The sequence below is a fragment of the Cherax quadricarinatus genome, chromosome 3 (assembly GCF_038502225.1).
Source record: "Cherax quadricarinatus isolate ZL_2023a chromosome 3, ASM3850222v1, whole genome shotgun sequence".
Classification (NCBI taxonomy): Eukaryota; Metazoa; Arthropoda; class Malacostraca; order Decapoda; family Parastacidae; genus Cherax; species Cherax quadricarinatus.
In genome coordinates this window covers 27203981-27226835 of record NC_091294.1, presented here as the reverse complement: position 1 = coordinate 27226835, position 22855 = coordinate 27203981, and the positions used below count along the sequence as shown (strand labels likewise).

Here is a 22855-nt window from a genome sequence, read left to right as displayed (position 1 = left end):
TAATCAGTCTGCTCCAACAAATAATGTGTCTTTGCCAAAACTCACAGAGTTATGTTTACCTGTATTTAATCCAGGAGAAAATTGGGAGGAGTTTTGGTCAATTTTTAAAGCAGCTGTGCATGACAGGAGTGACCTAGCCTGTGTAACTAAATTATTTTACCTAAAAGGACAGGAAAGAGGAGAAGCTCACATACTCATACAAGCCTTTCCCAATGTAGATGACTCTTACAAGGAAGCAGTTGACTTGTTGAAGGTCACTTATGGTAATATAGAACAAAGTAGGTTGGATCTAGTGAATATCATTGTTAATTTAAAATCTCCAGATGACACTTACAAAGGTTTACAGCAGTTTAGAGTTAAACTGGAGAGCACTCTCAAAACTTTAAGTAATAAATATAATCTGAAGGAATCAGACTGGTTATTGAGTGCCATTGTACAGAATAAATTAAGCTGTAAATCACTTCAATGGCTCACGAATAAGTATCACAAGGGTTATTTTGGTCTGGAGGAAATAAGACTAGGTCTACAAGAATAAATTGTTCAGTTGCATACCAGCCAACCAACTCATTTTAAAGATGCAACACATAATAACTCTGAGGTATCTCTCAAGTTTCACAAAGGGAAAAATTATCCCAATGCTAATAATAAAAATTTATTTCCTAAAAATAGTTGCATAGGTGCATATCAAGTAGCAAGAATCAGAAATAATGATTCTCCACAAGGTAAGAAGAATGAGTACCCTCCTAAGAGTAGCCCAGTTAATAAGAAACCAGTCAGAGAAAAGAGAGATTGTCTTTTCTGCAATGGTACTCATTCTTCTAAGAATTGCAATGCATACAATTCATGGAATGATAAAGTTGAAAGATTGGAGGAACTTGACAGATGTATCAGGTGTTTAGGTAATCACAATGTAAAGGATTGTCATGCTAAATTAAACAACTGTTATCAATGTCACAAACGAAGACACCATATAATCATGTGTAAGGGTCTATATGATAATGTTGATAATAATGATAATGTTGACAATCCTGACACAACAGTAGCTAATGTAAAAATTGCTGCTAATGTTAATAATGATGGTTTTGCTGAAGTAGCCTTACCTGTGTTACAGGTAAAAATTGATGATAAAAGGCATAAATCAAAAACTGTAAATGCATTATTAGACCAAGGATCCCAACGTACTTTCATTAAATATAAATGTCTTGATGGTATGAAAGTACAGATGGGAGATCCTACCAATCTAAAATTATCTGGTTTTCTCTCAGATAAAAGAGCTCAATTGTATGACACTGTTTATGTAACTGTCAGGTTGGGCCATGAGAAAAAATGTGTTAATGCAGCAATTGTAGATAGACTTCCAGAGAAAATATCTACAGTAGGGCTTAGTAAAGCTACAGAAAGACTTTCACAAAATGTAAATTTATCACCTTCTGGTGTAAGTGATGATTCTGTAGGCCCAATAAATATTTTGATAGGTAGTGACTATTATGCCTCCTTTGTAAAGGGTATGGTAAAGAAATGTGGTGTCACCCTTTTGAAGACTGCTGGAGGCCATGTAATGTATGGTAGGATTCCTCGTAATAATAATTCATGACTAGAGGAAACTACAAATATCATAACTGTGTGTCTTACTCACGAAATCGTACCCCAGTATAATTTGTTGAAAATTTATAGGGGTGATTACTTGTACATACCTCAACATTGTATGCATACGAGTAATCTCATTGGGAGACAACAACTATATTGTTTACTGTAGTCACCCGTGTAGACATGTGAGAAAACTTAACCACCTCTGGTCACTGCAGGTGGCCCCTCAACCCTCACAATCTTATCCATATCTATCCGAGACCAGTATAAATTGGATAGCACCCTTAAATACGGTGCTACTAATTAATTGTGGACTGTATAGATTATATTAGTTTAACTGAATGAAGGGGGGGGGGGGTAGGTTACACATGGATACATCCATCAAGGAAAAACATTTGTACATAATCCCACCACTTACTAGATATTCTCTGGTGGTCACTTGATGCAGCTGGATCACCCATGACCTATCCAATTAAAACATACCTAACTGGCCAGTATCAGTCTGCTATAACTAGAAAGGTTACTTAACTGTGGGTGATTGATGCTCCTTATTTCCTCCATTCACCATCTCATTTCGATGTCCTGCTACACCGACACGGTTCTTGCTCCAGCAGGACGAGGTATCCGTTGGTTTGTCCCAGTTTAGAAGTCGTGATTCCATAAAACTTCACTATCCTTGGGACAGGAACCACGTGTTCACTCAGAGCAGGGCGATTTATTTCACTTCCCGCATTCTCTTAACTTAATGTTATTATCACTGATTACATTATCATTCACAAGACGATTTAACGTCTCATAATTATTTTACACATTAGAGGTCACTCCATTAAGATCTGAGACCAATGAGTGAGGATTAACTCACGGGTAATTTCCCCTGGACACATTCCATGGCGGCGCACCCGTCACCCCCGGTCCTACTATTATCCACTCATTTTACCACTTTATTACGGTAGTCACATAAATCATGTTCCCTCACTCTTCACCAGGAACAGTTACGTCACTTCCTATTATGAAGTGAGGCCTATATTAATCCTTAGGCCGCCATGAATGCCAGTTTCCTGGTCCCATGTTTTTACAGCTTCCTCACTCCATTCAAAACACTCCCGCCTCTCTCTGCCCTGACTCGACCTCTCTCCCCCGCACATCCGCGCAGGTGCAGGGCGAACCCGGTTGGTTCTATTCAAAATACAATTTAGAACAACAGTAATGCATTAATCATGTATATTTACATTATAAAAATATATACCGTATAATTATGGGAATTTATTTTCCACACTGTGGCCGGGCGGAGGTCGTTGTTAGACTACTTAAATAACGTGGAGTACAATTTTCCCATCTTCTCTGGCCACCTAGGTAGGGCTCCATCCAAAGCACACTCAAGCCTCCATGCTTCTGGTATTAACAATTTCCCTCTTATTGTAAGGTGTTGGGCATACTGGAATTATGAGACTTTAACAATAACAAGTCTCTCTCAGTATCCCAAGTCAGCCCCAGCACGTTACTGCATATAGGCACTTCAACTCCATGGCCTTCCATATTTATTGATCCCTCAAAATGGACTAATTACTGTTCCATTCCTTCAGGGGCGTAAGCCTATGCTCCCTGGGTTAATCTATTGGGCATACTGGAATTATGAGACGTTAACAATAACAAGTCTCTCTCAGTGTCCCAAGTCAGTCCCAGCACCTTACTGCATTATTTCATTAACCCCTTCACATATCCTCATTAGTTCCTCTTCAGTTGACGTCACACCCGGAAATTGTCCACATAAGATTATTTACCCAATTACTTCACTCAGTGGACCACCTGTGCACTTAAAGTGTGCATTTATCTTCGCCTGAAGTAAGAACAATTTATTATTTAACTGTTTATTAATTATATCATTATAAGCAGTCAACAATTTTGGTGTCTTGCTCAGTTCGCAGAGCTGGGCCCTTTAACTGTCCATACGCCATCCTATAATTAGTAGATAATTCTGGACGGTCGAGCTTCCACGGAAGTCGCACCCAGTAATGTCCAGATTCACATTTAACATCCTTCAGGTATTGTTCCTGAGTAACGGAATCATTTGGACTTTCCTCATTTATGTTAATCCCTATGCTGTCCAGCTCCCACAAATTAGACTGGTTCAACATCATTCTCGATAGAAGAATACTTGTACTGGGTTGACCTTTTATGAGTAAGACACCGTGACTGTATTCACTACTTCCTCTAGTCATTATTACTAGGCGGTAGTCTGCCATATATTACATGGCCCGTACCAGTGTTGAGGAGAGTGAAGCCACATGGTTTTGGATTTATGCCCTTTATCCTGAATTATTACATCCAACACCGGCAAGGCTACCTCAGCTAGGCCATCATTATTGTCATTAGCTGCAACCTTTACATCAGTCACTTTAGTGTCAGGGTTATTAACATATCATTATTGTCACCATTATTATAAGAATCACATACAACCCTGCACATAACTGTATGGTGCCTTCCCTTGTTGCATTGATAGCAAATGTTCAATTTGGTATGACAATCCTTTACATTATGATTGTCTAGACATCTGATAAATCTGTCAAGTTCTTTCATCCTCTCCACTTTAATATCCCATGAATTATAGGCATTACAATTTTTAGTGAAATGAGTACCCTGGCAGAAGAGGCAGTCTCTCTTTTCCTTGCCTGACCTCTTATTAACTGGGTTACCCTTACTGAGGTACTTATTCCTCTTACCTTGATGTGAGGAACCACTACTACTGATTCCTGACTTGATATGTGCCTATTTAACTCTTAACTATGATTATTACCACTGGGATTATTTTTCCCTTTTGAGATTTGACAGATACTTCAGAGTCATTATGTGTTATATCCTTAGAACTGTTTGGCTGACTGGTCTGCAATTGAACAATTAATTCCTGCCGACCTAGTCTGATTTCCTCTAGACCATACTCTGGAGGTTTTGGCAAACCCACTCTTTGAATTAATAGGTTGATCAACTGCCTGGCTTACACCCTTTAATTTATTCAAAGCCTTACTTTTACAAGACAGTTTTTCTTCCAATTCGTAATGTTGATTAATTAAAACATTCATTTCCATTCCATCTGCACAATTCTCCAGCAGATCTCTTTCACAGTCTCTAAACCACAATTTGTACCAATCAAATCTACTCTCTAAGGCATCTAAATATAACTTTAATTCATTAGGGTTCACGGTTCTTTGATTCATTAAATCAAATGCCTTCGTCACAAGGCCTTTAATAGCCTGTAATGATGCTTTCATTACTCTAAAATCCACAGACTTGTCAGCCACATTAACTCCATCAGATCCAGTCATGGTTAGAGAATTATTAATCACTGATCATACAACTTAAGTAGGCACCTTATAAGAGTAATTCTTGCACTTTACTCTTGTATAAATCCTAGCCACACATGTGCTAGCAATTAATTGGGCTAATTATCATCCACCACACGATCGATTAAATTTGTGTACTCTATACCCACTTTCTTCAATCAGTCACTTAATTATTAAGAAATTAATTCAATTTTTTCACTGATTGTATCCGGTTCGAAGGACCAGCGAGCAGATGTGGAAAATTTATAGGGGTGATTACTTGTACATACCTCAACATTGCATGCATATGAGTAATCTCATTGGGAGACAGCAACTATATTGTTTATCGTAGTCACCCGTGTAGACATGTGAGAAAACTTAACCACCTCTGGTCACTGCAGGTGGCCCCTCGACCCTCACAATCTTATCCATATCTATCCGAGACCAGTATAAATTGGATAGCGCCCTCAAGTACCTGGAGTTTACCTGGAGAGAGTTCCTGGGGCCAACGCCCCCGTGGCGCGGTCTGTGACCAGGCCTCCTGGTGGATCAGAGCCTGATCAACCAGGCTACTAATTAATTGTGGACTGTATAGATTATATTAGTTTAACTGAATGAAGGGGGGAGAACACATGGATACATCCATCAAGGAAAAACATTTGTACATAATCCCACCACTTACCAGATATTCTCTGGTGGTCACTTGATGTAGCTGGATCACCCATAACCTATCCAATTAAAACATACCTAACTGGCCAGTATCAGTCTGCTATAACTAGAAAGGTTACTTAACTGTGGGTGATTGATGCTCCTTATTTCCTCCATTCACCATCTCATTTCGATGTCCTGCTACACCGACACGGTTCTTATTCCGGCAGGAAGATGTATCCGTTGGTTTGTCTCGGTTTAGAAGTCGTGATTCCATAAAACTTCACTATCCTCAGGACGGGAACCACGTGTTCACTCGGAGCAGGGCGATTTATTTCACTTCCCGCATTCTCTTAACATAAAGTGGGACCAAGTAAACCAAGTCCTAACTGATATAAGCTGGGAAGATATACTAAGCAACACAGACCCCAACTTATGCCTAGAACAGATTAACTTGGTGGCACTCGATGTATGCACAAGCCTTATTCCTCTAAGAAAAAGGAGGAGTAGATGTAAAATAGAAAGAGACAGGCACTCCCTTTACAGGCGACGGAAAAGAATAACAGAGCGGCTAAAAGAGGTCAATATATCTGAAATGCGTAGGGAGACACTGGTCAGAGAAATAGCAAGCATCGAACTCAAGCTAAAGGAATCTTATAGGAGTCAGGAATCGTGGGAAGACCTAAAAGCCATAAATGAAATCGAAAGAAACCCAAAGTATTTCTTCTCCTATGCCAAATCAAAGTCGAGAACAACATCCAGTATTGGGCCCCTACTTAAACAAGATGGGTCCTACACAGATGACAGCAAGGAAATGAGTGAGCTACTCAAGTTCCAATATGATTCAGTTTTTAGCAAGCCGCTAACCAGACTGAGAGTCGAAGATCAAAATTAATTTTTTATGAGAGAGCCACAGAATTTGGTTAACACAAGCCTATCTGATGTTATCCTGACGCCAAATGACTTCGAACAGGCGATAAATGACATGCCCATGCACTCTGCCCCAGAGCCAGACTCGTGGAACTCCGTGTTCATCAAGAACTGCAAGAAGCCCCTATCACGAGCCTTTTCCATCATATGGAGAGGGAGCATGGACACGGGGGTCGTCCCACAATTACTAAAAACAACAGACATAGCCCCACACCACAAAGGGGGCAGTAAAGCAACAGCAAAGAACTACAGACCGATAGCACTAACATCCCATATCATAAAAATCTTTGAAAGGGTCCTAAGAAGCAAGATCACCACCCATCTAGAAACCCATCAGTTACACAACCCAGGGCAACATGGGTTTAGAACAGGTCGCTCCTGTCTGTCTCAACTATTGGATCACTACGACAAAGTCCTAGATGCACTAGAAGACAGAGAGTAGTCGTCAACAGAGTAAAGTCTGAAGTAGCTACGGTGAAAAGCTCTGTTCCACAAGGCACAGTACTCGCTCCCATCTTGTTCCTCATCCTCATATCCCACATAGACAATGATGTCAGCCACTGCACCGTGTCTTCCTTTGCAGATGACACCCGAATCTGCATGACAGTGTCTTCCATTGCAGACACTGCAAGGCTCCAGGCGGACATCAAACAAATCTTTCAGTGGGCTGCAGAAAACAATATGAAGTTCAAGGATGAGAAATTTCAATTACTCAGATATTGTAAACACGAGGAAATTAAATCTTCATCAGAGTACAAAACAAATTCTGGCCACAAAATAGAGCGAAACGCCAACATCAAAGACCTGGGAGTGATCATGTCGGAGGATCTCACCTTCAAGGACCATAACATTGTATCAATCGCATCTGCTAGAAAAATGACAGGATGGATAATGAGAACCTTCAAAACTAGGGAGGCCAAGCCCATGATGACACTCTTCAGGTCACTTGTTCTGTCTAGACTGGAATATTGCTGCACACTAACAGCACCTTTCAAGGCAGGTGAATTTGCTGACCTAGAAAATGTACAGAGAACCTTCACAGCACGCATAACGGAGATAAAACACCTCAATTACTGGGAGCGCTTGAGGTTCCTAAACCTGTATTCCCTGGAACGCAGGCGGGAGAGATACACGATTATATACACCTGGAAAATCCTAGAGGGACTAGTACCGAACTTGCACACGAAAATCACTCACTACGAAAGCAAAAGACTTGGCAGACGATGCAACATCCCCCCAATGAAAAGTAGGGGTGTCACTAGCACGTTAAGAGGCCATACAATAAGTGTCAGGGGCCTGAGACTGTTCAACTGCCTCCCAGCATACATAAGGGGGATTACCAACAGACCCCTGGCAGTCTTCAAGCTGGCACTGGACAAGCACCTAAAGTCGGTTGCTGACCAGCAGGGCTGTGGCTCGTACATTGGTTTGCGTGCAGCCAGCAGTAACAGCCTGGTTAATCAGGCTTTGATCCACCAGGAGACCTGGTCACAGACCGAGCCACGGGGGCGTTGACCCCCGGAACTCTCTCCAGGTAAACTCCAGGTAATGTTATTATCACTCATTACATTACCATTCACAAGACGATTTAACTCTCATAATTATTATACACATTAGAGGTCACTCCATTAAGATCTGAGACCGATGAGTGAGGATTAACTCACGGGTAATTTCCCCTGGACACATTCCATGGCGGCGCATCCGTCATCACCGGTCCTACTATTATCCACTCATTTTACCACTTTATTACGGTGGTCACGTAAATCACGTTCCCTCACTCTTCACCAGGAATGGTTACGACACTTCCTATTATGATGTGAGGCCTACATTAATCCTTAGGCCACCGTGAATGCCAATTTCCTGGTCCCATGTTTTCACAGTCTCCTCACTCCATTCAAAACACTCCCGCCTCTCTCTGCCCTGACTCGACCTCTCTCCACCACACATCTGCGCAGGCGCAGGGCGAACCCGGTTGGTTCTATTCAAAATACAATTTAGAACAACAGTTATGCATTAATCATGCATATTTACATTATAAAAATATATACAGTATAATTATGGGAATTTATTTTCCACATAATTCTTCCATAGAGGATGGTGTTGAGCCAGTGCATAAATTGTGGGAATTAGACAGCATTGGAATAAATGTAAATGAAGTAAGTCCAGACGATTCTTTTACTCAGGAGCAACACCTGAGAGATGTCAAATTTGAATCTGGACAATACTGGGTACGACTTCCGTGGAGACTGAACCATCCAGAATTGCCCGCTAATTACAGAATGGCATATAGACAGTTAAAGGCTCAGCTCCGCGAACTGAGTAAGACACCAGAATTGTTAACTGCCTATAATGATATAATTGCTGAGCAATTAATTAATAAATTTATAGAAGAGGTACCTCCTGAGCAAGCCAAAATTTATGGTCACTATTTGCCACATCACAGAGTGAAGAAGGATTCTAAGACCACTCCTCTGAGAATAGTGTTTAATTGTAGTGCCAGGAGTAACAAAAATGTACCTAGTTTAAATGACTGTTTGATGGCAGGTCCGTCGTTGACGGAAAAATTAGGAGATATCTTATTCAATTTCAGAGTTAAGCACTATGCCTTTATGGTTGGCATAAGTAAAGCTTTCCTAAGAGTGGGTTTACAAGAGGCTGACCGGGATTGTACCCACTTCTTATGGCCTGAGAATCCTATTGACCCACTTAGCCCTCTGAAAACCTTTCGCTTTAGGAGTGTATTTGGTGCTACATCCAGTCCGTTCCTACTTCAAGCGACGATAAATGCACACCTTAAACGTATGGGAAGTCCATTGGGTAAAGTAATGAGCAAACAGTTTTATGTGAACAATTTCCTGGGTGTGACGTCAACTGAAGAGGAACTGTTAATGACTTATGAAGAGGCTAATAAAATAATGCAAAGTGCAAATATGCCTCTGAGGGAATGGAATAGTAATTCGTCCAAATTAAAGGACAAAATAAGTAAAGATTACCCTGGAGATAAAGTGCCAAAATGCAGTAATGTATTGGGTTTAACTTGGGATACTGAAAGAGATCTGTTAATGTTAAAACCTAATAATTACAGTATGCCCAATAAACTAACTAAGAGAGTCTTGCTTGCTGAAGTTTCCAAATGTTTTGATCCACTAGGTTTAGTGTCACTCCTTACTAAAAGAGGGAAATTATTAATTCAGGAAGCATGGAAACTAAAATGTGATTGGGATGAAATTCTACCTGAGGAATTCATTAACAGGTGGGATGAATTAATTGGTGATTATGAAAAAATTCCATTGTTGGAGTTCCCACACCAGGTGGCCAATCCAAATGGGAAAAATGTACTCCACATTTTTTTGTGATGCTTCAAAATTGGCATATGGAGCAGTTGCTTACCTTCAATGTAATAGTGTTATTTCTCTTGTTATGTCTAAGGCTAAAGTGTCTCCAGTTAAATCACGTACCTTGCCTCAGTTGGAATTAACAGCCATTTATGTAGGTGTCAAATTAGCTAATTATATAAGAAATAAGTTGCAGGAGATAAATATTAGCGACACTGTAATTTAGTCTGATAATGAGGTATCCTTACAATGGATTCGTAATGAAAACAGTAAAATTTTGTACGTACAAAACAGAATTGCTGAAATTAATCAGATGCAAGAGAAGTATAATAGTTTGGGTCAGCATGTGTTAACATTTAATCATATATGTACCTGGTGAGGAGAATCCAGCTGATTTTTTGTCTCGAGGTTTATCTTATGCTAAATTTGTAAATGCTGTATCATGGTTTAAAGGACCGAGCTGGTTGGTAAATAAAGCTAATTGGCCTGTTGAAATTACTGTGACCACCGCTCCAATAGTTTGTCCTCCCTTAGCCATTGATATAAATAGGTATTCTTCTTTACCCAAACTAATCAGTGTAACTAAGTTGGTGTTAAAATTTCTAAACAAGATGAATATATCATATATATAAGTTTTCACATGCTCTTGAATATTGGATAAAGAGGGTACAGGAGGAAATCTATGGAAATGTGATTAAATTGATGATGGAAAGAAAAATTGTGAAAGGTTCCATAATAGAGAAATTGGAGCTGTATTTAGAGAACAATGTAATTAGGTGCAGAGGTAGGATACAAAATGCTGAATTGGGTGATTATGCTAAACACCCTATCTTACTGCCCAAAACTCATCATCTAACAAATTTGATTGTTCTAAATGCCCATACAAATGTAATGCATGGTGGGGTACAAGATACCTTAAATTGTATTAGGGAAACTTTCTGGATTCCACAAGGACGGCAAAGTGTAAAAAGGGTGATTAAATCTTGTGTAATATGTCGCCGTGTGGATGCCAGATCCTATATGTACCCAGGTCCTCCACCATTGTCAAATGAGCAATTTGAGTCGTTTAGCAACGAACTCCGGCCGGCCGCAGTGTGGAAAATACTGTATATATTTTCTGGAAATACGGTAATTTATAGATAATTAGATGCCCTATATTGTATTTTTAAAAGAAGTATGTTATCGAAAATGGGAAACCTGCAGCTGGGGAGGTGAGTCGCCATTGCTGTTTGAAGTGAACAGAACGTTAGCGTAATGGGAAGAATTTTTCGTGCTCTAGAGGTTAAAATTGGGTTGACACCTCTCAAATAGGAGGCAAAATTGTTGGATGTGCATTCCTGCATAATTTGAGAATCAGGCGACAGGACAGGACAACTCCAGGAACCTCAGATAAGCTGTCTAAATTATGTTTAATTTCTGGCCAGTAAATTCTTCATAAATGTAGGCATAAGGGAGGGGGGGTCCTGTACATGACACATTAATCTCCAGTCAAATTGGTGAGTGTTATGATTAAGATATATTCTCCTTCTGTTGTGTAAATGTGTATATATGTGTATCTATAATCATTTATTATTTTTAATATACAGTCCACAAATTTATATATTTACCAGCATTCCTGGTGATGTATATTTCATTTAATTAATAGGTCCAGAGCAACTTGTGGATATGACAGTGGTAGGTATCGAAGGGGGACACTTTTTGCGACCTAGGTGTCCCAAATTCCTACCTGGAGTTTACCTGGAGAGAGTTCCGGGGGTCAACGCCCCCGCGGCCCGGTCTGTGACCAGGCCTCCTGGTGGATCAGAGCCTGATCAACCAGGCTGTTGCTGCTGGCTGCACGCAAACCAACGTATGAGCCACAGCCCGGCTGATCAGGAACTGACTTTAGGTGCTTGTCCAGTGCCAGCTTGAAGACTGCCAGGGGTCTGTTGGTAATCCCCCTTATGTGTGCTGGGAGGCAGTTGAACAGTCTCGGGCCCCTGACACTTATTGTATGGTCTCTTAACGTGCTAGTGACACCCCTGCTTTTCATTGGGGGGATGGTGCATCGTCTGCCAAGTCTTTTGCTTTCGTAGTGAGTGATTTTCGTGTGCAAGTTCGGTACTAGTCCCTCTAGGATTTTCCAGGTGTATATAATCATGTATCTCTCCCTCCTGCGTTCCAGGGAATACAGGTTTAGGAACCTCAAGCGCTCCCAGTAATTGAGGTGTTTTATCTCCGTTATGCGCGCCGTGAAAGCCCTCTGTACATTTTCCAGGTCGGCAATTTCACCTGCCTTGAAAGGTGCCGTTAGTGTGCAGCAATATTCCAGCCTAGATAGAACAAGTGACCTGAAGAGTGTCATCATGGGCTTGGCCTCCCTAGTTTTGAAGGTTCTCATTATCCATCCTGTCATTATTCTAGCAGATGCGATTGATACAGTGTTATGGTCCTTGAAGGTGAGATCCTCCGACATGATCACTCCCAGGTCTTCGACGTTGGTGTTTCGCTCTATTTTGTGGCCAGAATTTGTTTTGTACTCTGATGAAGATTTAATTTCCTCATGTTTACCATATCTGAGTAATTGAAATTTCTCATCGTTGAACTTCATATTGTTTTCTGCAGCCCACTGAAAGATTTGGTTGATGTCCGCCTGGAGCCTTCCAGTGTCTGCAATGGAAGACACTGTCATGCAGATTCGGGTGTCATCTGCAAAGGAAGACACGGTGCTGTGGCTGACATCCTTGTCTATGTCGGATATGAGGATGAGGAACAAGATGGGAGCGAGTACTGTGCCTTGTGGAACAGAGCTTTTCACCGTAGCTGCCTCGGACTTTACTCTGTTGACGACTACTCTCTGTGTTCTGTTAGTGAGGAAATTATAGATCCATCGACCGACTTTTCCTGTTATTCCTTTAGCACGCATTTTGTGTGCTATTACGCCATGGTCACACTTGTCGAAGGCTTTTGCAAAGTCTGTATATATTACATCTGCATTCTTTTTGTCTTCTAGTGCATTTAGGACCTTGTCGTAGTGATCCAATAGTTGAGACAGACAGGAGCGACCTGTTCTAAACCCATGTTGCCCTGGGTTGTGTAACTGATGGGTTTCTAGATGGGTGGTGATCTTGCTTCTTAGGACCCTTTCAAAGATTTTTATGATATGGGATGTTAGTGCTATTGGTCTGTAGTACTTTGCTGTTGCTTTACTGCCCCCTTTGTGGAGTGGGGCTATGTCTGTTGTTTTTAGTAACTGTGGGACGACCCCCGTGTCCATGCTCCCTCTCCATAGGATGGAAAAGGCTCGTGATAGGGGCTTCTTGCAGTTCTTGATGAACACACAGTTTCATGAGTCTGGCCCTGGGGCAGAGTGCATGGGCATGTCATTTATCGCCTGTTCGAAGTCATTTGGCGTCAGGATAACATCGGATAGGCTTGTGTTAATCAAATTTTGTGGCTCTCTCATAAAAAATTCATTTTGATCTTCGACTCTCAGTCTGGTTAGCGGCTTGCTAAAAACTGAGTCATATTGGGACTTGAGTAGCTCACTACTTGTCTAACTTGTCTAACTGATAAATAATAATTATCTATGTTCATTTACTGTTATGTAAATAATGATATATTCAGATAAATGCAATTTTCCACACAGAGAATAAAACACTTAAGTACCTGGATTAACACCTTCAATAGCACCTTAGGTGTCTTAAGTAGCTGGGAATTAATTACCATTATGCACTAACATTTAGTAAGTTTATTCAGGTATACACAAATACAGTTACATAGATTATCATGCATAGCAGCATATGTGTAGAGAACCTGGGATAACCCAAAAAAGTCAGACAGAGTGACTTATTTCCATTGGGGTCCTATGAAAATATGGATTAAAATAAGGGTAAATTTTACTATACTACAGCACTGAACATGGTTGATAATGTCTTGAGATATGGCTTAACAAGGTTCAGTCAAACCAGTGAATGAGAGGAAACATGCTAGTTCTTCATCGTTTGTTATCAATAAGCACTGTTTTATTGATGCATTATCATGCTTAAGTTTTCGAAGTTTGTATAATAGGTTCTGTCGTTTTTTTAGTTAAGCACTCATTTGCATACACATTACTCCTTTTCTTGATGGAGGAACTTATTAAATCATTTTTTACATCAGTGGAATTGAATTTTAACCAAATAGCAGGTTGTAGGTTGGTAGACAGCAACCACCCAGTTAGTACTACCGTCCTGCCAGATGACTGAAACAGAAGCCTGTAACTGTTTTGCATGATGGTAGGATTGCTGGTTTCTTTTTCTGTCTCATAAACACGCTAGATAACAGGGATATCTTGCTACTCCTACTTACACTTTGGTCATACTTCACTGACACGCACATGCATATATATATATATACATACATCTAGGTTTTTCTCCTTTTTCTAAATAGCTCTTGTTCTTCTTTATTTCTTCTATTGTCCATGGGGAAGTGGAAAAGAATCTTTCCTCCGTAAGCCATGCGTGTCGCATGAGGAGACTAAAATGCTGGGAGCAATGGGCTAGTAACCCCTTCTCCTGTAGACATTTACTAAAAAAGAGAAGAAGAAAAAATTTATAAAACTGGGATGCTTGAATGTGCGTGGATGTAGTGCGGATGACAAGAAACAGATGATTGCTGATGTTATGAATGAAAAGAAGTTGGATGTCCTAGCCCTAAGCAAAACAAAGCTGAAGGGGGTAGGGGAGTTTCGGTGGGGGGAAATAAATGGGATTAAATCTGGAGTATCTGAGAGAGTTAGAGCAAAGGAAGGGGTAGCAGTAATGTTGAAGGATCAGTTATGGAAGGAGAAAAGAGAATATGAATGTGTAAATTCAAGAATTATGTGGATTAAAGTAAAGGTTGGATGCGAAAAGTGGGTCATAATAAGCGTGTATGCACCTGGAGAAGAGAGGAATGTAGAGGAGAGAGAGAGATTTTGGGAGATGTTAAGTGAATGTATAGGAGCCTTTGAACCAAGTGAGAGAGTAATTGTGGTAGGGGATCTGAATGCTAAAGTAGGAGAAACTTTTAGAGAGGGTGTGGTAGGTAAGTTTGGGGTGCCAGGTGTAAATGATAATGGGAGCCCTTTGATTGAACTTTGTATAGAAAGGGGTTTAGTTATAGGTAATACATATTTTAAGAAAAAGAGGATAAATGAGTGTACAAGATATGATGTAGGGCGAAATGACAGTAGTTTGTTGGATTATGTATTGGTAGATAAAAGACTGTTGAGTAGACTTCAGGATGTACATGTTTATAGAGGGGCCACAGATATATCAGATCACTTTCTAGTTGTAGCTACACTGAGAGTAAAAGGTAGATGGGATACAAGGAGAATAGAAGCATCAGGGAAGAGAGAGGTGAAGGTTTATAAACTAAAAGAGGAGGCAGTTAGGGTAAGACATAAACAGCTATTGGAGGATAGATGGGCTAATGAGAGCATAGGCAATGGGGTCGAAGAGGTATGGGGTAGGTTTAAAAATGTAGTGTTAGAGTGTTCAGCAGAAGTTTGTGGTTACAGGAAAGTGGGTGCGGGAGGGAAGAGGAGCAATTGGTGGAATGATGATGTAAAGAGAGTAGTAAGGGAGAAAAAGTTAGCATATGAGAAGTTTTTACAAAGTAGAAGTGATGCAAGGAGGGAAGAGTATATGGAGAAAAAGAGAGAGGTTAAGAGAGTGGTGAAGCAATGTAAAAAGAGAGCAAATGAGAGAGTGGGTGAGATGTTATCAACAAATTTTGTTGAAAATAAGAAAAAGTTTTGGAGTGAGATTAACAAGTTAAGGAAGCCTAGAGAACAAATGGATTTGTCAGTTAAAAATAGGAGAGGAGAGTTATTAAATATAGAGTTAGAGGTATTGGGAAGATGGAGGGAATATTTTGAGGAATTGTTAAATGTTGATGAAGATAGGGAAGCTGTGATTTCGTGTATGGGGCAAGGTAGAATAACATCTTGTAGGAGTGAGGAAGAGCCAGTTGTGAGTGTGCGGGAAGTTCGTGAGGCAGTAGGTAAAATGAAAGGGGGTAAGGCAATCGGGATTGATGGGATAAAGAAAGAAATGTTAAAAGCACGTGGGGATATAGTTTTGGAGTGGTTGGTGCAATTATTTAATAAATGTATGGAAGAGGGTAAGGTACCTACGAATTGGCAGAGAGCATGCATAGTTCCTTCGTATAAAGGTAAAGGGGACAAAAGAGAGTGCAAAAATTATAGGGGGATAAGTCTGTTGAGTATACCTGGTAAAGTGTATGGTAGAGTTATTATTGAAAGAATTAAGAGTAAGACAGAGAATAGGATAGCAGATGAACAAGGAGGCTTTAGGAAAGGTAGGGGGTGTGTGGACCAGCTGTTTACAGTGAAAAATATAAGTGAACAGTATTTAGATATGGCTAAAGAGGTTTTTGTGGCATTTATGGATTTGGAAAAGGCGTATGACAGGGTGGATAGGGGGGCAATGTGGCAGATGTTGCAGGTGTATGGTGTAGGAGGTAGGTTACTGAAAGCAGTGAAGAGTTTTTACGAGGATAGTGAGGCTCAAGTTAGAGTATGTGGGAAAGAGGGAGATTATTTCCCAGTAAAAGTAGGCCTTAGACAAGGATGTGTGATGCCACCGTGGTTGTTTAATATATTTATAGATGGGGTTGTAAGAGAAGTAAATGCGAGGGTCTTGGCAAGAGGCGTGGAGTTAAAAGATAAAGAATCACACATAAAGTGGGAGTTGTCACAGTTGCTCTTTGCTGATGACACTGTGCTCTTGGGAGATTCTGAAGAGAAGTTGTAGAGATTGGTGGATGAATTTGGTAGGGTGTGCAAAAGAAGAAAATTAAAAGTGAATACAGGAAAGAGTAAGGTTATGAGGATAACAGAAAGATTAGGTGATGAAAGATTGGATATCAGATTGGAGGGAGAGAGTATGGAGGAGGTGAATGTATTCAGATATTTGGGAGTGGACGTGTCAGCTGATGGGTCTATGAAAGATGAGGTGAATCATAGAATTGATGAGGGGAAAAGGGTGAGTGGTGCATTAGGAGTCTGTGGAGACAAAGAACTTTGTCCTTGGAGGCAAAGAGGGGAATGTATGAGAGTATAGTTTTACCAATGCTCTTATATGGGTGTGAAGCATGGGTGATGAATGTTGCAGCGAGGAGAAGGCTGGAGGCAGTGGAGATGTCATGTCTGAGGGCAATGTGTGGTGTGAATATAATGCAGAGAATTCGTAGTTTGGAAGTTAGGAGGAGGTGCGGGATTACCAAAACTGTTGTCCAGAGGGCTGAGGAAGGGTTGTTGAGGTGGTTCGGACATGTAGAGAGAATGGAGCGAAACAGAGTGACTTCAAGAGTGTATCAGTCTGTAGTGGAAGGAAGGCGGGGTAGGGGTCGGCCTAGGAAAGGTTGGAGGGAGGGGGTAAAGGAGGTTTTGTGTGAGAGGGGCTTGGACTTCCAGCAGGCATGCGTGAGCGTGTTTGATAGGAGTGAATGGAGACAAATGGTTTTTAATACTTGACGTGCTGTTGGAGTGTAAGCAAAGTAACATTTATGAAGGGGTTCAGGGAAACCGGCAGGCCGGACTTGAGTCCTGGAGATGGGAAGTACAGTGCCTGCACTCTGAAGGAGGGGTGTTAATGTTGCAGTTTAAAAACTGTAGTGTAAAGCACCCTTCAGGCAAGACAGTGATGGAGTGAATGATGGTGAAAGTTTTTCTTTTTCGGGCCACCCTGCCTTGGTGGGAATCGGCCAATGTGTTAATAAAATAATACTTTGCTTTTGACCCGGCTTGCCCTGCAGTCGGGACTCCTTAATATCGCTGGTTTCAATCTTAACCTTTATCTCATCTTTTATTAGCTGGAGTGCTTTGATGGTGCAATTCTCATTGGTTATATCTGATGGTAAGGTAGAGCTGGTTAAAATGACAGTCTAGGAGCTTGTCTTGTTCAATCATATCCCTTTGATAATGGAAGCATGCATTCCACTGGGATTCCATGTTTAACTTCCAATCTTGTGTAACTTCTGTCAGCTTGGTGGTGAGGGAATTTATTTGTTTAGTATGTGTGTCTATAGTTGAGTGCAGGTTTGTATGTTCTTTAGATGAGTTTATTAATTTTGTCAGTTTGTTTTCTAGTTCACTAATCTTTGAGTTTTGTGTCATAAGATAGCATTCTAGGTCTTTAATCCTCATGTTTTGGGTATATAGAGAGCGCTCTAGGTCACCAATGAGTTTTTCAAAGGTTTGGTTTTGCCGTCTTAGCATACTATTTTCCTGTAGAATTTTATCAATGGAGTTGGGTCGTTGTTGAGGACTGAATTCCTGGGCTATACCTTTGGGTGTTGACGAGTTGTAATCTATGTTGCCGTTTGGGGTGAAGAGATCTCGGGTGTTATCCGTAGCTGTAGACAAGTCAGCTTGGGTGCGAGCCATGGATGAGGATGAATGTTGAGAGAATAGGGAGAAAGTTTTTGAGTCGTCTGCCATTGTTGTTGTTGCGTTGGTCTGGGCGGGGGTGAGAGGGGTGGAAGATGGTTCTTGGATTTGGGACTCCATGGTTGTGTCACTTCTTTCTTTGTTTTTTTTTTTTATAAAACAAAAGAAAAAGAGGTAAAAAAAATAAAAAATGGGGGGGGGGGGAATCCATGAAGGGATAGCTCCTAAGAGAAATGAAAGGGCCATAAATTTCCCTCCATGCCCAAGAGGACCCAAGCACCACCAGTAGTGCAGATGCGGCATGGAACCCATGCCATGCCCTACCCTTCATGCCAGTAAACCAATAATCTGGGATAGCAACCTCACATCTACCGAGCCACCTCGGTGGACAAGAGAGAGGGCAGTCGGATAACCGCCACAAAGCATACCTCCTTCGGCCACCACCTCCCGGATTCCAACAGCCAGCCTCCGGAGATACACCCGTCACCCAAAAGCCACTGGTTGATCCAGATTCCACAGAAAACTACAGCATCACCAAGGACCTCAACGGAATGGGATGGACCACAGTACCCTTCCCCCTACCTAGGAACTAGAATGCCTGAGGGAAGAATCCCAAAGGTTGAAAACAGTAAGGGGATAGGGAAGGGATAAGGAGGAGAAAGGGGAGTGGAGGGATGGGGGAATTGGGATAGGGAATGGGAGATTGGAGGGCAATTAGGTTTGGTCTGAGGAAGAAGACCAAAAGGTCCAATTCCTCAGACCAATATCCTCTTTACCACAACAAGGAGCTCCCCTTAAAAAGGTCACCATGAGATAACTTGAGTATCTCTTCATATTGGTTTATTTTTTCAAAACTGGTTAATCTTACTTAAACAATTATTCAAATTTTTATTAGATATTGTATGTGCAATTTGTCAGATTTATATAAAAAAAATTGGGGTGTAATAGTTACATTTCAAGAGCTCTAAGGAATTAGTTTTCAGTCGACATATTAACTTTTATCAGTATTAAATGCTTTTGTGTAACTCCCTGTAACATTTAGATGCTATTTTTTGTTAATTTTCAACAAATTTGAAAAATCAGGCTTAATTAGATATTTACATTTTTATAGTTATTCTTTAACACATTTCTTGCTATAGAACAATGACTTTCGAATTGCATAGTTATTGGTTTCTTTGATATAACAAAGAGACTTAAGAAACCTCTTCCTGAAAATACTATTGTTTTCACTGGTGCCATGTTATGTAGTAAAGAAAACTCTATGGTCCTAGCCAACCTAGTTTCATCTGATGCTTATTTTTTCAGTTTATGCACTGGGCAACACTAAATCAGCAGGGGTTATATAGTGTCTGGTAAGCAAAAGTTCGAGCCAAGTAAAGGGAGGTCTAGATCCAGGCCTTGGGTCAAGCGCCCCCTCACTGGCATTAAGACACTTCTTGAGGGCAATTGTTTCATCTGGATATTCATATTTTTCAGGTCACAGAATTATTAAAATCGTAACTGGGCATTAAACCCACAAGGGTCAGGCCACAGAAGGATGGAGCTCGAATCCATGGCAAGCCAGTCTTAAAACTTGCAGGCCAGTGTGTTACCCACCAGATCATACTGACCTAGTAAGATTCATCCAATTAGGTACATTTCTATACACCACAGGGAGGCTGCAAGGTCCCCACTGTTGCCATGAATACAGGTTTTTAGACGAATCCCACACCAGCATGGTTGTGGCGTGCTCTAGTTTAAGTCCCATCCTAGCTGCTATGACTCTCAAAATAACATGATTGAAAATTGTCTTATGATTTTGTGATAAATATTTTCAGTTTGGCTGAGTTGAATTGCTGCTCCTGAGCCTTTTGAGGATATTCATCTATATCTTGTCTCGTGAGTCTTATTCTGCAGCTCCCGAGCTTTATAGAGGTGTTAAGTTAGTGGTACTAAGCTTTAAGGCAATCAAGGTAAAACTCTAGCCTCTCAAAGTTGTTGTTCTGTCATGCTCTACCTGGGATAGATGATGAATTCTCCCAGAATGATGGACAGTAATAATTACTCCTAGTTCTGCTGTGTATTGTAGGAATGTATGAATACAGCGAAGAGACAGGGACACCTCCATGCTCTCAGACTGTAGAATCTGAACCAAGATGAACTGGGCTAATCCCAGGCACTGATATGCTAATGGCCATTAGTCACACTTGAGTTCTAGTATTGCTAATTGGACATAACTGTCAATGGCAATCCAACACAAGGGCACCCATACTACATATCAGTCTTGTAGCAGATTATTATAATCATAACCGCAAAGGTTATACAGCAGTCATGTAGAGTGGCGTAGAATGGTTGCCCATGTGTTGGGATGCCATTGACAGTCATGTATGAATAAGTAATAATTGAGTATGATTCAAGAGTGACTCATTTAAGCTCATATAAATTTGTGAATTATAAAATATAAAATTAAGGATTAAGACAATATTGCCTAATCTGAGGAAATTTAGTGTATGTTAAATATAAATTTCCTTGAGTGTTCACAAAAGATGTCAACTTTGATGCTGCAGATTTAAACCCTAAATAGTAATATAAATGGAAAATAAGATTGAGGAAATAGGTGGCTGGGGTTGTTATACAAGGGATACTCTCATGAATTATGGAGGGACTTCAACACAGCTACTTTTGAATTTGTACTGCCTGAGCAGCTAGTTTATTGTGCACCAACAGTTCCTGTTGCAAGTGGTAGTTTATTTTGCATCTGTAACACATGTTGTGAGTGGTAGTTTATTGTGTACCAGCAACACATTCAGTGAGTGAACTGTTAACACTAAAAAAATTAGAGGTCGTAATGGCTCTTTATCATGATGCTGGTGGACGAGTCTTAATACAAGGAATTCTACTTACCCTCCACTTTCTTGGATCAGATCTGATTACCTCCCATTCCCAAGGTGCTGTAATCTACATATGCTCTATTGAAGTGTGGTGGACCATTGAGCTACCATGAGTGAGCAGAGATAAAACTCACAGGGCAATGCATTCGTAATTTGAGTCATATAGCACCCGGTGAATCAGACATGATCAAGTTTGATCTAAGGAAGGGGTTGCTCCAATTCCTTGGATTAAAAGATCTTTACACGTATCTAAGATGCATAGCTAATGTCCTTTAGAAGTGGCAGGCCCTACAGAAGAGCATCAAGTTAAACAGGGTTCATCAGGACATGGATGTTTGGCCCTCTCCAAAGACAGAGGACTGGGGATACACACCTCTCTCATAGCCACTTGTAATGGTTTATAAATAGGATATCCAGCCACTGAGCCATCAATACTGCAAACATCAGGTGCCCAGTGTCACTGGACATGTCACTCCTGATGCAAGTACATGTGTGGGTGTGGAAGCTACAGAACTAATTTCATTCTCCTCCCATTTGGAATATCAGTCTTTACAAGAAGTACACATTTACCTTTCCCTCTCACTTTGTCATTGACTCATGAGCTAGCAAATTGGTACATTTAAAAATAGATTACACAGCCTTCACAGTGGGAAACATATACACATCTAGGATTCTTAGTCCATAATGAATTTAATAAACATGCAGGAAGTTAATTATTGTATGAAATAGGATGATGTATAGATAAAAATATTTATCTGAAAAATTTATTGTACATATCAGTACAGTACCTCCATACAGCCATCCACAAAAAATAAGCTCCCAATGACCCAACAATTTCTGTATTTTTAAATGCCTCATAAACATTTTATAATGTAAACCACAGAATATAAACAAGTAAAATGTCAAGAAATAAAGTTGATAATGTCTCCTCTAGACATTATAAAGCAATAAAACATGTATAATGCACACAGCAAAAGGAAAATTCTGGCCAAAACTCATGGCAGGTACATTCACAGCTGTGATGAAGACAGTACATCCTAAAACTCTTCAGCTCATTAGATAACCTCTGAAAAAAAGATAAATGTTTCATGAGTCATTCAATATTTGTTTCAATGCTGTAATAAACTTGATACATAAAAAAATCTTATCAATGGGTTAATTAAAATACCTCTGAAGTCAAAAATAAGCACTAAACCCAAAAGGGTGAGGCAATAATAAAAGGATTTATGGGCATTTTCTATTACTTAACCCTTTCAGTATCACAACCCCTGCTCACAAACTTGCTTCCAGGGTAGAAAAATCCCCCCCCCCCCCCCAAAAAAAAAAATAATAAATAGAAAAAAAATATATCTTATGAAATGATAGAGAATCTTTTTCCAAAGGTAAGGAATCCAAAAGTATGAAATTTGATGGAAAACTTACAGAATTATGCCCTCGCAAAGTTAGCAGTTTCAGCAATATTTACGCATTAGCAATTTTGCCCAATTTAAGCTCTATTTTTGGCCAATTCTATTGCTCCAGTCAACCAAACTCATAGCTATTTCACTAGTATATTTCCTATTCTGTTGAATGAGTACAAGAAACTGCCCATTTACCTATTTCAATTACCAAATACAGTGGACCCCCGCATACCGTACGCATCGCATACCGTTCAATCCGCATACCGCTCACTTTTATCGCAAAAATTTTGCCTCGCATACCGCCCAAAAACCCGCTCACCGCTCTTCGTCTGAGACGCGTCCAATGTGCGCC

At 40.4% G+C, this 22855-nt stretch overlaps 2 protein-coding genes across 2 annotated transcripts in view; one reads left to right on the top strand and one right to left on the bottom strand.

Annotated features, from left to right (window-relative positions):
- The window catches only part of LOC138853423 (uncharacterized), a 65682-nt gene that overhangs the window by 14443 nt on the left and 28384 nt on the right, over positions 1 to 22855 (top strand). The window lies entirely within an intron of this gene.
- Positions 21852 to 22855, bottom strand: part of LOC128706535 (oligosaccharyltransferase complex subunit ostc-B) — a 46032-nt gene continuing 45028 nt past the window's right edge. The window contains exon 4 of the mRNA XM_053801455.2: positions 21852 to 22169. Within this exon, the coding sequence (XP_053657430.1) occupies positions 22151 to 22169 (19 nt within the window). The 3' untranslated portion in view covers positions 21852 to 22150. The remainder of the gene's footprint in view (positions 22170 to 22855) is intronic.